The sequence below is a fragment of the Phyllobates terribilis genome, unplaced genomic scaffold (genome assembly GCF_046119375.1).
Source record: "Phyllobates terribilis strain yellow unplaced genomic scaffold, ASM4611937v1 Scaffold_5__5_contigs__length_657084704, whole genome shotgun sequence".
Classification (NCBI taxonomy): domain Eukaryota; kingdom Metazoa; phylum Chordata; class Amphibia; order Anura; family Dendrobatidae; genus Phyllobates; species Phyllobates terribilis.
In genome coordinates this window covers 575,255,895-575,271,332 of record NW_027362765.1, presented here as the reverse complement: position 1 = coordinate 575,271,332, position 15,438 = coordinate 575,255,895, and the positions used below count along the sequence as shown (strand labels likewise).

Sequence of the window (15,438 nt, the reverse complement as noted above, 5' to 3'; positions counted from 1 at the left end):
GCATTGAATTTGTCATGAATGCAGTAAATGGTTTGTCTCTTTGGGGCTTGAGTACCAAATGTTTCAACCCAATTTGCTCTAACGGTTTCAACATTTTGAAACTTCCAATACTCTTAAAATCAATTTTCTTTGATCTGTATTTAAATTATTTGCCATTATGTGTTATCTCAATTATCTGAAAAAAAAAAACAGATTTGGGGGAGATCTATCTATGAAAACTAGATCTGTGAAACTGGCTCAGTTGCCCTTAGCAACCAATCAGATTCCACCTTTCATTTTCCAAAGAGTCTGTGAGGAATGAAAAGTGGAATCTGATTGGTTGCTAAGGGCAACTGAGCCATTTTCACTTTACACCATGTTTGATAAATCTCCCCCTTCATAACCTTATTACACTTTCTGTCCACCTACTTTTGGACCACCTTGTATATTTCATGCTATTGGCCATTCTTTTTATTGCGTCTGATCAAAGAATATGACTGCCTTCATGACGGACTACATCACATCTGGAAACCCTGTGTTGCCAAAAGAGTAAATTATTATTCTTTTGTTTTACTTTTTAACCTAACCCATTAATTCCTAGGTAATTGTTTGTTTTTGCGCTTTCATTCCTTTATGAGGCCCATCCATTGACCAGTCTTTCCAGGAAAACAAAGATGGCAGCCCCTCAGAAGGCCCTTGGTTGCTAAGACAACCCATTGCCCCTACATTTGCATCACAGAGGGCCAATGGGAGCTGATGTGCACACGCATACCTTTAATCACGCTATGTAAATGCTGCTGTCAGTGATTGACAGAGGCATTTAAATGACTAGTCAGCAGTAGTCGCAGATAGCACTGGTCACAGTTACAGCAAGATGCCGGCAGCGGATCACAGCCAGCATCTCCTGGGTATACTGAGCTCGCTCCTTACACCAGTACCAGACATATGACATACTATTATGTCAGATATAATCTGTAATTGGTTAATTATCCTGATTGCATTTCAAATTTAGGAATTTTTGTAATATACTTCATTACCTCTTTTTGCTTCCTCCTGTCCCTAACAACATGCGGTCATGCTATTTCAATTCCCAGTTCATGCTCCTTTAGAAGCGCTTTTCAATTGTCAATCAGCGAGATCCGTACACTTTATTCAAACAGTCTGTGAACAGGACTTTACCTGTCTGAGCCCCGCTGCTACAGCCGGTACTCAGGCAGTTATTGTCTATGGGGCAGTCCTAGCCTTTGCCAAGCATATTAGCATTTACAGAAATAGTTAGTTATCCATGTCACTAGATGTACAGGCATTTCATAACAAACTTTACTGTGCACACTGTCTGACTGTTGACTTTTTCTTTCAGCCTGTAACCTTTTAACCAATTACGTATACAATTCAGTAGTCGGCAGTCATGAAATGACTGCAAACCTTTCTTTTTTCTGTCTGGAAAACCCCTTTTAGTCCATTTCTAGTTGAAAAATGATACCTGTATTTAGCAGTGTCATCAGCATAAACCCTACAATAGAATTTCTATAGACATCAGAAAGAGTTAAAAAAAGGTGTTAGAAATTTCTTGGCTTTGATATGACAAATTACTTTGCTCTCATCTCAGCACGAGTTCTTATGTTTTCCTCTTATTCATTTTAACAAAGGTTTTCCCTTAATCTCTAAATCTTTGATTGAACAGATATATGGTAAAATGGCATCCATGCTTTCATTCCTCTATTAGGGTCGGGTTTCTCAGTTCTTTAATACACGGAGACTCGCTTACAAGAGGTAAGTGGATCTTGAAGGATAGCACTTTACTAAAAATGTTCTCTAAATAGTAACTCTTTTAGTTTACATGTGTAGATTAGATTTTAAGTATGACATGAAATTTTCAATAGGTTGCATGTGAAATACAGTGGAGAAAATAAGTATTCGATACACTGATGATTTTGCAAGTTTTCCCACCTACAAAAAATGGAGAGTTCTGTGATTTTTAACGTAGGTACACTTCACCTGTGAGAGACAGAATCTAAATAAAAACCAGAAAATCACATTGTATGATTTTTACATAATTAAATTGCAATTTATTGCATGAAATAAGTATTTGATTACCTACAACCCAGCAAGAATTCTGTCTCTCACAGACCTGTTTTCTTTAAGAAGCCTCCTACTGTGCACTCATTACCTGTATTAATTGCACCTGCTTGAACTCGTTACCTGTATAAAAGACACCTGTCCACACACTCAATCACACTCCAACCTGTCCATCACCTCTCGACCATGGCCAAGACTAAAGAGCTGTCTAGGGACACCAGGAACAAAATTGTAGACCTGCACAAGGCTGGGCTGGGCTACAGGACAAAAGGCAAGCAGATTGGTGAGAAGGCAAAAACTGTAGGCACAATTATTAGAAAATCAAAGAAACACAAGAGGACTGTCAATCTTCCTCAGTCTGAGGCTCCATGCAAGATCTCGCCTCTTGGGGTAGGGGTGATTCTGAGAAAGGTCAAGAATCAGCCCAGAACTACATGTGAGGAACTGGTCAATGAACTGAAGACACCTGGAACCATTCTCAAACATTACCGTAAGTAACACACTACACCAGTATGGATTAAAATCCTGCAGGACATGCAAAGGTCCCCCAGCTCACGCCAGCATATGTCCAGACCCGTTTGAAGTTCGCCAGTCACCATCTGGATGATCCAGAGGAGGCATGGGAGAAAGTCATGTGGTCAGAGGAGACCAAAATAGACCTCTTTGGTATCAACTCCACGCTCATTGTTTGGAAGAAGAAGGATGAGTTCAACCCCAAGAACACCGTCCCAACCGTGAATCATGGTGGGGGAAACCTCATAATTGTGGTGTTCTTTTCTTCACAGGGGACAGGATGACTGCACAGTATTGAAGAGAGGATGGATGGGTTCATGTATCGCAATATTTTGGCCAATAACCTCCTTCCCTCAGTAAGAGCATTGAAGATGGGTCAAGCTGGGTCTTCCAGCATGACAATGACACGCAACACACAGCCAGGGCAACTAAGGAGTGGCTCCGTAAGAAACATTTCAAAGGCCCTGGAGTGGCCAAGCCAGTCTCTAGACCTAAACCCAATAGAAAATCTTTAAAGGGAGCTGAAACTCAACGTTGCCCAGTGACAGCCCCAAAACCTGATAGATCTGGAGAAGATCTGTATGGAGGAGAGGGCCAAAATCCCTGCTGCAGTGTGTGCCAACTTGGTCAAGAACTACAGGAAAAGCCTGACCTCTGTAATTGCAAACAAAGGTTTCTGTACCAAATATTAAGTTCTGTTCTTCTATTGTATCAAATACTTAATTCATGCAATAAAATGCTGATCATGTAAAAATCATACAATGTGATAATCTGGATTTGTTTTTTTTTTTAAAGATTCTGTCTCTCACATTTGAAGTGTACCTACGATAAAAATTACAGACCTCTCCATTCTTTGTAAGTGGGAAAACTTGCAAAATCGTATCAAATACTTATATTCCCCACTGTATGCCACAAACTTTGTTCAAGGGTGAGTTAAAATGAATGATTATACATTTTTCACAAATAAAATAAATATTGAGAAAACAAATACCCAGATATTTTTTTTTCTAGGAGCCAAATCAGTGATACAGGCCTCACCCAATGTTTGAGAGACCTGTACAAAAAGACAGAAGCCTCGAAGAACCGGCCTCTGTACTTCCTGTACCAGCCATATGGATTTGTGACCGCTACAGCCAAATAGTGGCAACAGCAGTGATGTGTTGGCCACCGCTGCAACAATCACATGTCAGGCAATGTTAACCCCTTAATGACCAGGCCAAATGTTTGAAATCTGACATGTGTCACTTTATATAGTAATAACTCTGGAATACTTCGACATATCGAATTGATTTTGAGATTGCTTTGTAGTGACACATTATGATAGTGGTAAATTTAGGTTGATATGTTTCGTGTTTATTTTTAAAAATATCAGAAAATGTGACAAAAATGTAAAAAAAATTGTAGTTTTCAAACTTTGAATGATTATCCAGCTAGCTAGTCACACCATACAAAACCATTAATAAATAACATTTCCCTCATGTCTGCTTTACATCAGCACCATTGGTAAAATGTTATTTTATTTTGTTAACGTTTTAGAAGGCTTAAAAATGTAGCAGTAAATTTCCAAAACGTATTTTTTTTGGGACCTATTCAGTTTTGAAATGACTTTGGGGGTCCTATATATTGAAAATCCCCAAAAGTGATACCATTTTAAAAAAAGCACCCCTCAATGTATTTGAAATTGCTTTCAGGTAGTTTATTAACGCTTCAGGTGTTTTTCAGGAAATAATGCAAAGTGACATGACAGGAATGAAAAAAATGTATTTTTACCACCACTTAAATGTTTCTAACTTCTGAACAGGCCACTATAGCTGGAAGACTTTAAGGTCATTATTTGGCCATGAATTGCCATGGCAAACATCAGGACCATACGATCAAGATCTCAGGGTGCTGATGGGGTTAAAGAGGGAGCCCCCACACTCTGTTACCCAACTAGATGCTGTTGTTACTATTGTCATCAGTATTTAAGGGGTTAAACGGCCATGGTCGGTGCCAACACTGATTGTGGCTGATGCAGCAAGTTGTTCAGCCGACAGCTGTTGGAGTGTTTCTCTGTACATTATATGGTGAAGTGAACGTTGTCAGTCAAAGCTACAACTTTCCCTGCGAAAAACAAGCATTCATATGGCTATGTTGAATAAAAAAAATTGGCCCAGTCAGTAAGTGATCAAACCATGAAGTTAAAAATACCAGGAAATCATATACAGTCATGACAGAAATTGTTGGCACCCTTGAAATTGTTCCAGAAAATGACGTATTTCTCCCAAAAAAATATTGCAATTACACATGTTTTTTTATACACATGTTTATTTCCTTTATGTGTGTTGTAACAACACAAAAACAGAGAAAAGAAGACAAATTGGACATCATTTCACACAAAACCCCAAAAATGGTCCGGACAAAATTGTTGTCACCTTTCCAAAATTGTGGGTAAACAACTTTGTTTCAAGCATGTGATGCTCGTTCAAACTCACCTGTGGCAAGTAACAGGTGTGTGCAATATGAAAATCACACCTGAAACCAGATAAAAAGGGGAGAAGTTGACTCAATCTTTGCAATGTGTGTGTCACACTAAGCATGGAGAACAGAAAGAGGAAAAGAGAACTGTCTGAAAACCAAAATTGTAGAAAAATATCAACAATCTCCAGAGATCTTGATATTCCTTTATCCACAGTGTGCAACATAATCAAAAAGTTTGCAACCCAGGGCACTGTAGCCAATTTTCCTGAATGTGGACGGCAGAGAAAAAATTGATAAAAGGTTGCAATGCAGGATAGTTCGAACGGTGACTAAGCAGCCCCAATCAAGTTCCAAAGAAATTCAAGCTCTCCTGCAGGCTCAGGGTGCATCAGTGTCAGCGCAAACTATCTGTCAACATTTGAATGAAACAAAATGCTATGGCAGGAGACCCAGAAGGACCCCACTGCTGACAGACACAAAAACTCTAGACTGCAGATTGCCAAAATGTAAGCCAACATCCCTCTGGGGAAAGCATCTTGTGGACAGAAGAGACCAAGATAGATCATTATGGTAAAGCACATCATTCAACTGTTTAGCAAAGATAGAATGACGAGTACAAAGAAAATAACACAGTACCTACCTACAGTCAAATATGGTGAAGGTTCAAAAGATGTTTTTAGGTTGTTTTGCTGCCTCTGCCTCTGGTACTGGGTGCCTTGATTGTGTGGAAGGCATCATTAAATCTGAAGATTTCCAAAGGATTATGGGTCGCAAAATAGTGCCCAGTCTCAGAAAGCTGGGTTTGCTTCCTAGGTCACAGATCTTCCAGCAGGACAATGACCCCAAACATACTTCAAGAAGCACCCAGAAAGGATGGAAACAAAGCGATGGAGAATTCTGAAGTGGCCAGCAATGAGCCGGGATCTAAATCCCATTGAACACCTGTGGGAGATCTTAAAATTGCTGTTGGGAGAAGGCACCCTTCAAATATGAGAGGCATGGAGCAGTTTGCAAAAGAAGAGTGGTCACAAATTCCAGTTGAGAGGTGTAAGAAGCTTTTTGATAGTTATAGGAAGAGATTGATTGCAGTTATTTATTCCAAAGGGTGTGCAAGCAAATATTGAGTTGAGGGTACCAACAATTTTGTCTGGCCCATTTTGGTTTTGTGTGAAACTATGTCCAATTTTCATTTTTTTTCAGTTTTTTTGTGTTATTCCAATACACACAAAGGAAATCAACAGGTGTATAACAAAACATCTGTAATTGCAATCATTTTCTGGGAGAAATACTTCATTTTCTGGAACAATTTCAAGGGTGCCAACACTTTCTGCCATGACTATTTGTTCATTTGCATCTCATAATTCAAACCCAACTTAACTGTAAATTGAATTGAAATTTACTATATAAAAAAAATAAAAAATATATAAATAAAAAGTGGCATATTAATCATAATAGCTCTAATGAGGTTTTATTAATGACATGCTCTGTATGACAGAAAATGACTGCTTTGAACTAGCAAATATTATACAAACTTTCCTGCATCATCCATAAGTTTATGGTGTCTTTTAATTAATTAGTCCTCTCTTGCCAAGTGTGCTGTGCATACCGGGGAGGATAACAGACAGGCTCAAACTTATTATTCTATACATGTAAAGACAAGCAGAAGCCACCACTAAGCTTTCAATGGCAGGTGTCATGTATCTGTCATTTCTACTATTACCAGGTCAAATTCCCTCTGGGAAAGAAACCTGCGAGTTTCTACTTTCTCATTGTATTGCATAAACCATCTGCCATCTCAAAGGATTGCTTTAATGAATATGAAAAATATTAAGATGTAAAAAAAAAATGTACTAAATTTTAGAGGTCAACAATATTATGTTTTAATTACAATCTAAAATGCGTTTTACAATTTACATCCAAGGGCAAAATAAAACAAAACCCAAGATAAATTCTATCTCTATTTTGGCTGCTGCTTTGATCTGTCAAACAATAGCTATGACCAAAGGCTGACAGCTGCTTCTCAATTACACTGACATTCCCCTAATACTGGTCTAACTTCTCGCCATCAAGAACCGCTAGCTTAAAATATTAGACTCTGGTGATAATCGCCCTCCCTAGAGCCAGCGCTGGATCTGGACTGCTACCGATCTGTGCTGACAGGCTGCAGCGAAGACATCACAACTACAGCACAAGGGACTGCCGCAGACAACAAATGGCGGCTCGTGCCGTGTACATTGGCCGACTCCAGAGACCTGACTTCTATGGCCAGCTCATAGACATGGCACATACCATATGCCTCTCTCTTTTTTTTTTTTTTCATATTCCCACGATCTGTTACTGTTGGTTGTAAATAGACAAAAATGTTACTCCTATTATACACTAATGATCACAGGCATTAGTATGGTCTTTCGTTCTTGGACACCCATGAAGCCAAACACATAATTATATAAAAGAGAATACATACAACATGGCCCAGCAACATTCACTTTAACACAATGAGAAGTTTTCCAAAGCCATTACTAAAAAAAACAGAAAAACAATCTATTAACATCTGTGAGCCTGAAACTGAGGTTTAAGTGTTTTTTCGATATTTAAAAATAAAATTGGTATGAAATATAGAAGTAATCTATACTGATATGTGTAATGCCATCTTGCAATACTCCATCAGACCCACCTGTCACTGCAGCAATGACATCCTGCCCTTGCGTAAATGACCATTGTAGTCAATCACTGGCCTCATGGATGAGAATTAGAGGTTACTTATTTATATTATACACCTACACATTTACTACTCGTGACAGATTTTTTTTAAAGATATTAAAACTCATTAAGTGTCCATCTACAGGTTTAAGCCTAATTCGCATACAGGTGCTTCTCACTAAATTAGAATATCAAAAAGTTAATTTATTTCAATTCTTCAAGACAAAAAAAGTGAACCTCATATTATATAGAGTCCTTACAAACAGTGATCTATTTCAAGTGTCTATTTCTGTTAATGTTGATGATTATGGCTTACAGCCAATGAGAACACAAAAGTCATTAGCTCAGTAATTTAGAATAATTAACAAAAAAACACCTGCAAAGGCTTCCTAAGAGTTTAAAAAGGTCCCTTAGGCTGTTTCAGTAGGCTCCACAATCATTGGGAAGACTGCTGACTTGACAGATGTCCAGAAGGCAGTTATTGACACACTCCACAAGGAGGGTAAGCCACAAAAGGTCATTGCTAAAGAAGCTGGCTGTTCAGAGTGCTGTATCCAAGCATATTAATGGAAAGTTGAGTGGAAGGAAAAAGTGTGGTAGAAAAAGGTTCATAAGCAACCAGAATAACTGTAGCCTTGAAAGGATTGTTAAGAAAAGGCCATTCAAAAATTTGGGGGAGATTCACAAGGAGTGGACTGCTGCTGGAGTCATAGCTTCAAGAGCCACCACACACAGACGGATCCAGGACATGGGCTACAAGTCTCGCATTCCTTGTGTCAAGCCACTAATGACCAATAGACAACACCAGAAGCGTCTTATCTGGGCCAAGCAGAAATTTTCAAATGAAAGTAAATTTTGCATTTCATTTGGAAATCAAGGTTGCAGAGTCTGGAGGAAGAGTGGAGAGGCACACAATCCAAGCTGCTTGAGGTCTAGTGTGAAGTTTCCACAATCAGTGATGGTTTGGGGAGCCATGTCATCTGCTGGTATAGATCCACTGTGTTTTATCACGACCAAAGTCAGCGCAGCCGTCTACCAGGATTTTAGAAATTTTAGAGCACTTCATGCTTCCCTCTGCCGACAAGCTTTTTGGAGTTGGAAATTTCATTCTCCAGCAGGACTTGGCACCTGTCCACACTTCCAAAAGTACCAATACCTGGTTTAAAAACAACAGTATCACTGTGCTTGATTGGTCATCAAACTCTACTGACCTTAACCAAATAGAGAATCTATGGGGTATTGTCAAGAGGAAGATGAGAGACACCAGACCCAACAATGCAGACGACCTGAAGGCTGCTATAAAAGCAACCAGGGCTGTGAAGTCGCTAAGCCAAACCTCCGACTCCTCAATTTCCATGACACCGACTCCCTCATACGTACATGGCTCATGTTTAAGTGATAAATTTACTGTAGCATAAATTCATCTCAGCTAAAAGTCTGAGCCTGACCCTTAGATGAGGAATAGTACAGACATTTATAGGACATTTCATAACTTTACCAAATTCTTATGAAATTTTTTTTCCAACAAACTGCATTGAACTACTGTACCCAATTTATTATATATTTTAGGATTAGGAGTCGGTCCATTTTATACTGACTCAGACTCCTCAGCAGTGCCACAGGCTGATCCCCTCCATGCCACGCCGCATTGATGCAGTAATTGATGCAAAAGGAGCCCCGACCAAGTATTGAGGACATTTACTGAACATACATTTCAGTAGGACAACATTTCGGATTTTAAAAACATTTTTCAAGCTGTTATAAAGAATTCTAATTTACTGAGATAATGACTTTTGTGTTTTCATTGGTTGTAAGCCATAATCATCAACATTAACAGAAATAAACACTTGAAATAGATCACTCTGTTTGTAATGACTATATAATATATGAGTTTCACTTTTTGTATTGAAGAACTGAAATAAATTAACTTTTTGATGATATTCTAATTTAGTGAGAAGTAGTGTTGAGCGAGTATGTTCTATTAACCCTTTCGCCGAGTACGCTCGGGCCGAGCTCCGAGTATTTACAGCTGCTCGGTGATATGATTGAATCGCTCCCGTGTGCATGATTTGCGACTGTTTGACAGTTTTACTACATGTGAGGAATGTCTATTTCTTACACATTCCTCACATGTAATAAAACTGTCAAACAGTTGCAAATCATGCACACGGGAGCGATTCAACCATATCACCGAGCAGCTGTAAATACTCGGAGCTCGGCCCGAGCGTACTCGGACAGAACATACTCGCTCAACCCTAGTGAGAAGCACTTATATGTGCTGTGATTTTCACGGATAGAACACTTACTCATTATAGTCCATGGTGCTGTTCATATGTCCGTGCTGTTTTAGGGCGCAGTCAGACAGATATACAGCTCTGGCAAAAATTAAGAGACCACTGAACAGTTTTCTATTGGAAAGCATGGAAAGACTGGTAGAAAGCATGGAAGGACTGGTGGAAAGCATGGAAAGACTGGTGGAAAGCATGGAAAGACTGGTGGAAAGCATGGAAAGACTGGTGGAAAGCATGGAAAGACTGGTGGAAAGCATGGAAAGACTGGTGGAAAGCATGGAAAGACTGGTGGAAAGCATGGAAAGACTGGTGGAAAGCATGGAAAGACTGGTGGAAAGCATGGAAAGACTGGTGGAAAGCATGGAAGGACTGGTGGAAAGCATGGAAAGACTGGTGGAAAGCATGGAAAGACTGGTGGAAAGCATGGAAAGACTGGTAGAAAGCATGGAAGGACTGGTGGAAAGCATGGAAAGACTGGTAGAAAGCATGTCAAGACGCATGAAAGCTGTGATTAATCATTTCTAGTCCAACAAATATTGATTTCTGAACTGTTCCCGAGTTAAAACATGAGTAATTTGAGGTCTGAAAACACTGTTTCTTTTTTAGTATTTTGACGCTTTATCATTTGCTGCAAATAAATACAAAATTTTTACCTTTGAATTTCGGAGACATGTTGTCAGTAGTTTATAGACTAAAACAACAATGTACACTTTACTCAAAAATATACCTATAAAGAGAAAAATCAGAGAAACTGAAAATTTTGCAGTGGTCTCCTAATTTTTGCCAGAGCTGTATATATCGGACAGAGATCGGAACGTAGTGCAAAGACTGGCCGGCGGCTCTTCCGACCACAGCAAGACAGCTGCATAGAAATACATAAAGCGTTCTAGCTCAGGTCAGCCACCGGCCAGTCCATGCACTGCGTTCTGATCTCAGTACGATTTAAACAACCGTCTTATTCTGACTAGCTATATGGTCAATTGGCTACTGTTAGGACAATCAAAACTCGTTATTTTCACTTTTATATGTGAAAAACATGAACTGTCTTTTCATTGTCATCCACCCTTTCTTTGTGGTTTACATTATTGTCAGCAGCATATGACCTGCTTAGAACGCATTAAAATGTCCTTCATTTTTCACATGTGCAGAAAAACGATCTGAGTTTTATTCGTGTTTTTGATCCAATTTTCTTAAGTAATTGGTCAGTGGTTCACTTGATACCATCAGTGATTTTCATGTATGAAAAATATAAATGAATACATTACAAAGCTTCTCCTATACATTTAGAACAATATTGATGTTAAGAATGACAGTATAACAAGCCCCGGAAGAAGCTGTGAAAGCGAAACCCTGGGTCGGGTAGAAATCTAGCTGGTCACTAGAACTCTATACTCTAAGTATAATGCATGGTGTTTTTTTAGTATTGTTTTTGAGGATATAAAAATAAATTACCTTTATTACCCAAGTATAAGGCAAGCTGCACTATGGTATTATGCTAAATTTATCACTAGAGTTATCAAGATCAAAATTAGGAGTTTTTGTTAAGCTGCATTGGAAGACCAGTGGACAATTACTGCAGCAGAGCTGTTACACTTTGGAGACCTTTTTCTCCTATTCATTGCAATGTTAATCATGGACAACCCACAGATTGCACAGTGATGCCATCCGTGATTTTCACGGACCCATGGACTTGCATGGATATATTTGATCTTTGGCTCTGAATGAAAACGAACAGGTTTGTAAAGAACATTTGTTTAGGTAATTATTATCCCATATAAAAATTCTGCTAGTCACAATTATGATCTTAGAATGTAAGACAATATAGAAACAGGTTAAGTACAATAATGGGTAACTTCTTCTTCAAATCTTGATGTAGTGATAGAAATACTGCTATTAAAACATAACATTTCATTATTAATTTAAGACCATTGTATATTCTCCCAAAATTAGAAAAGGTGCAAACAAGACAGTCAATGCTTTACATGAAACGCTAACCGTATATTCTGGACGTTTACAACTGAACACACTCAGATAAGGGGAATACCAATCCCGGAGGTTGATTCATATGTCCCGAATTTCACTTGTCTTATAATAAGGAGGCTGAGAACCAAACTCTCGATGTCCCTGTCCTAACAAGGACTACCCTGCACTGACTAGCGAACCTAGTCCCTAACTACCCATTGAAGATGTGGTTTGGTTTTCCTGAGTAACCATGCATGGTGAAATGGCAGTATGTAAGACATCGCTTGTCAGAAGTTAGCTGGACAATAATCAGAAATAAATGTTCATAAAGAAAGTTTGGGTAATCGTGGCCCCATGTGTAAAACAATCAAGCCCCAATTTCCACCTTGAGCTGAATGCAGGATTTGTATGAAGTCTAGACCTGTTATCTACTTCCATTTTATATAGGTTTACAAGAAATGCTAAATTTCATAATGATCTTTCCGCAGCATACAAGAGACATTTCCCCTGGCAGTTCTTAATCCAAGTCTAATTTTACCTACAGCGTTATGAGGCCATTTGTGGTGATATGGCTGAGGAGGTTGCAATATGTGCAGAAAAGCCCAGGCAAATCTGTCATATGTTGTTCTTTATTTAGGCACAGCTATGAATGTAATCATTTCTAGGTGATCATTTAGTCCTGTGGTGTATTTTTGTGTAAAGCAGCTCAGTAGTAGTAGAATTCTGACAATATTCATGATTAATGCAATAAATATCCCGCTTGATTTGATGATCGTTTCCTTTCAAAAAACTGATCTAAGAAAACCAGAAGGACGTTGTGGAATTTATTGGGATTGGATCTTTCTGTGTTCCTGTATTTTTGATAGGAACATTTTTAAAAAAAGGGTTTCAAATTGTAACTCATAAAAACAGTGGAAAGTTAGATGGAACTCCAGTGACCAAACATTACGTTTCTGCATTGTAGGAGAGCGAAAACCTTCACGTAATTTCAATGGCAACTCATAGACCGTAAGCTTGTGAGCAGGACCCTCACTCATTGGTATCCGTTGAATTATGTGTTGTGTCTGTAATGTAAAGTGCTGTGGAATATGTTGGCGCTATAGAAAGAAAAATTGTTATTATTATTACACCAGCAAAACTTGGATATCTGGTTTGACTTACCCAGGACACCGTACTCTGAAAGAGAGCTGTTACACACAGTGTATGGAGCTTGGTCCGGCCAGAGATGATTCATTGGAACGCAGGTTCGCCGATCAACATCCTGGTCATGTAAAACATGATGACGATGGCTTTCAGGGAAGAAAACAATTACTTTACTTAACCTTATAGACATTTGAAGTCATTTTCAAATTAAAAAGGAAGAGCAGTCCTAACAACACAGCACATATCTCAGCTTCAGCTAATTACTTTCACGTTTGATTAGTGCTTTAAAGGGGAATCTGTCATGTAATCCTAGAGAAGCATTATGTAGGGACAGAGACCATGATCGATGTGTCACTTAGTGATTTTATCAAAACTGCAGCAAGCAAACCAGTGTTTTCTCTGCTGCAGATCGAGCAGTTCTCTAAATGCTGAGCTCTGTATAACCCCGCCCACACCACTGATTGGCAGAAAGCTGGCAAAGTACAGTGTACACTCAGTGGGGAGGGGGCAGTTACATGGGGCAGGAGGACTACATGGCACAACACAACTAGTCCTCTAGTGATAACCTCCTGCTGATAAAACATTAGTTCTATTGAAGTACAACACACAGCCTAGTACGTGACACTGCTGGAATCAGGGTCTCTGCTCACACATCACACTGCTCTCAGATTAGGTAGCAAAAACCCAATGACAGACTCCCTTTAAACCATGTATAACCCACCACAGATTCTTCTACATTATCTTTAGCTATCTTGGTAATGCACAATAAATGTGTATGCAGTTAGGTCCAGAACTATTTGGATAGTGACTAAATCTTCATGATCTGTGCTCTTCATGCCGCTATTTTTGATTTAAAATGAAACAACTGAGATACAATTGAAGTGTAGACTTTCAGGTCTAATTAAAGGGGTTGAATAAAAATATCCTGAGAAACATTTAGGAATTGCAACCATTTTTCTACAAAGCCTCTTCATTTCAGGGGCTCAAAAGCTGCCCCTACTAGGGGCAGTTTTGAGTTGTGTGGCTTCTACAGAGCAGCTGGGCACATATCTGTAAAAAGTTTAAGCCTCAGTGACCGGTCCAGTGTTGATGTGTCTTCTATGCCAATGACACTTTAATCTGTCATCTGAAAAGGTGACAATTCTATGGAGGACACAAATGTCACAGTAGGTCCTCTAGTTGGTTTGCGTTCCCCTGACCTGAAAAAGTTTCGGAATCAGTACTCCAAGATCAAAAAACATGCCCATACTGAGACTGAGGTACCGAGTCATATTCAGTCAGCGGTTGGACTTCATATGGATGGTTTACAAATTAATACAACAGAAAAGAATCAAGCTAAATATATTGGACACAGTCAAACAGGGGTATAAAATAAAAAACAATAAAAAGAACAAAACCATAAAGAATACCGAGATTGCTAACTATTGTCTTCTCATTAGGACCTAAAATATCCCAGACACTAAAGGGCGAATCAAGTGTGCCATTAGCGCTGAATAGATGTATTGCAACCCCAGTAGGGAAAGTTCGAAAATGACTAATTTTTATATGGGCTATTTTTCTGCAGCCATTAGCTAAATAAACCAGGCTCCCTTCAGTGTCATTTCACTTTTGAAAGCCTGGAGCTTGTGCTTTATTGAGATTTATGTCTGGTAGAACGCTTCTGAACTAGTGTTGAGGAAAAGTTGCGTGAAAACTAGGTAAAGACAGAGGCTTATGAAAACACGACACAAACACCATGTATGTAATATTTGTAGAAATAAATGCAATAAATAGGATTGACGGCATACATTAAACAGCATACATTTTCAATGAGATGGGTAAACCACAGTAGGACAACTTTTGTTCATAAATAGCAGTGTTTCCCAAATATAGATTTACACAGCTTCAGCCAATAAATGTTTTAAATACAGTGCTTATTAAGTCTGGAGTCTAATTACCGTACATTTTTATGCAACAATATCCCAGTGCTGTGTTATCCAAGTCAGAGTTACTTTTGCTAGTTGTGCATCTGGTTTCAAACACATTCATCTTGGGGCTTGTTCAGACAACTGTATTACACCGTGGAACTCTTAATAGTATATAAAAATAATCCTTTATTAAACTATTTTTTTTAAAACCAATGTTGACCCAGTGCACAGTGCATTGTATAGAAAGATGGCATGAACATTTCATAATGCTGATTCAAAAGTTGAGAAAAAGATATATACCTGCCACTTGTACTGATTCTAAATAACAGTGAGTGAGAGTTGCGTACCTTTGCCCCGACACGCGTTTCGCCCAGCTTCTTCAGGGGGCGTGAAGAATAAAGGAT

At 38.8% G+C, this 15,438-nt stretch overlaps 1 protein-coding gene across 2 annotated transcripts in view; it reads right to left on the bottom strand.

The window, feature by feature from the left end:
* OGDHL (oxoglutarate dehydrogenase L) overlaps positions 1-15,438 on the bottom strand; it is a 117,887-nt gene that overhangs the window by 15,323 nt on the left and 87,126 nt on the right. For both annotated transcript variants that reach the window (XM_073685962.1, XM_073685963.1), the window contains exon 16: positions 13,146-13,273. In XM_073685962.1, the coding sequence (XP_073542063.1) occupies positions 13,146-13,273 (128 nt within the window). The remainder of the gene's footprint in view (positions 1-13,145; positions 13,274-15,438) is intronic.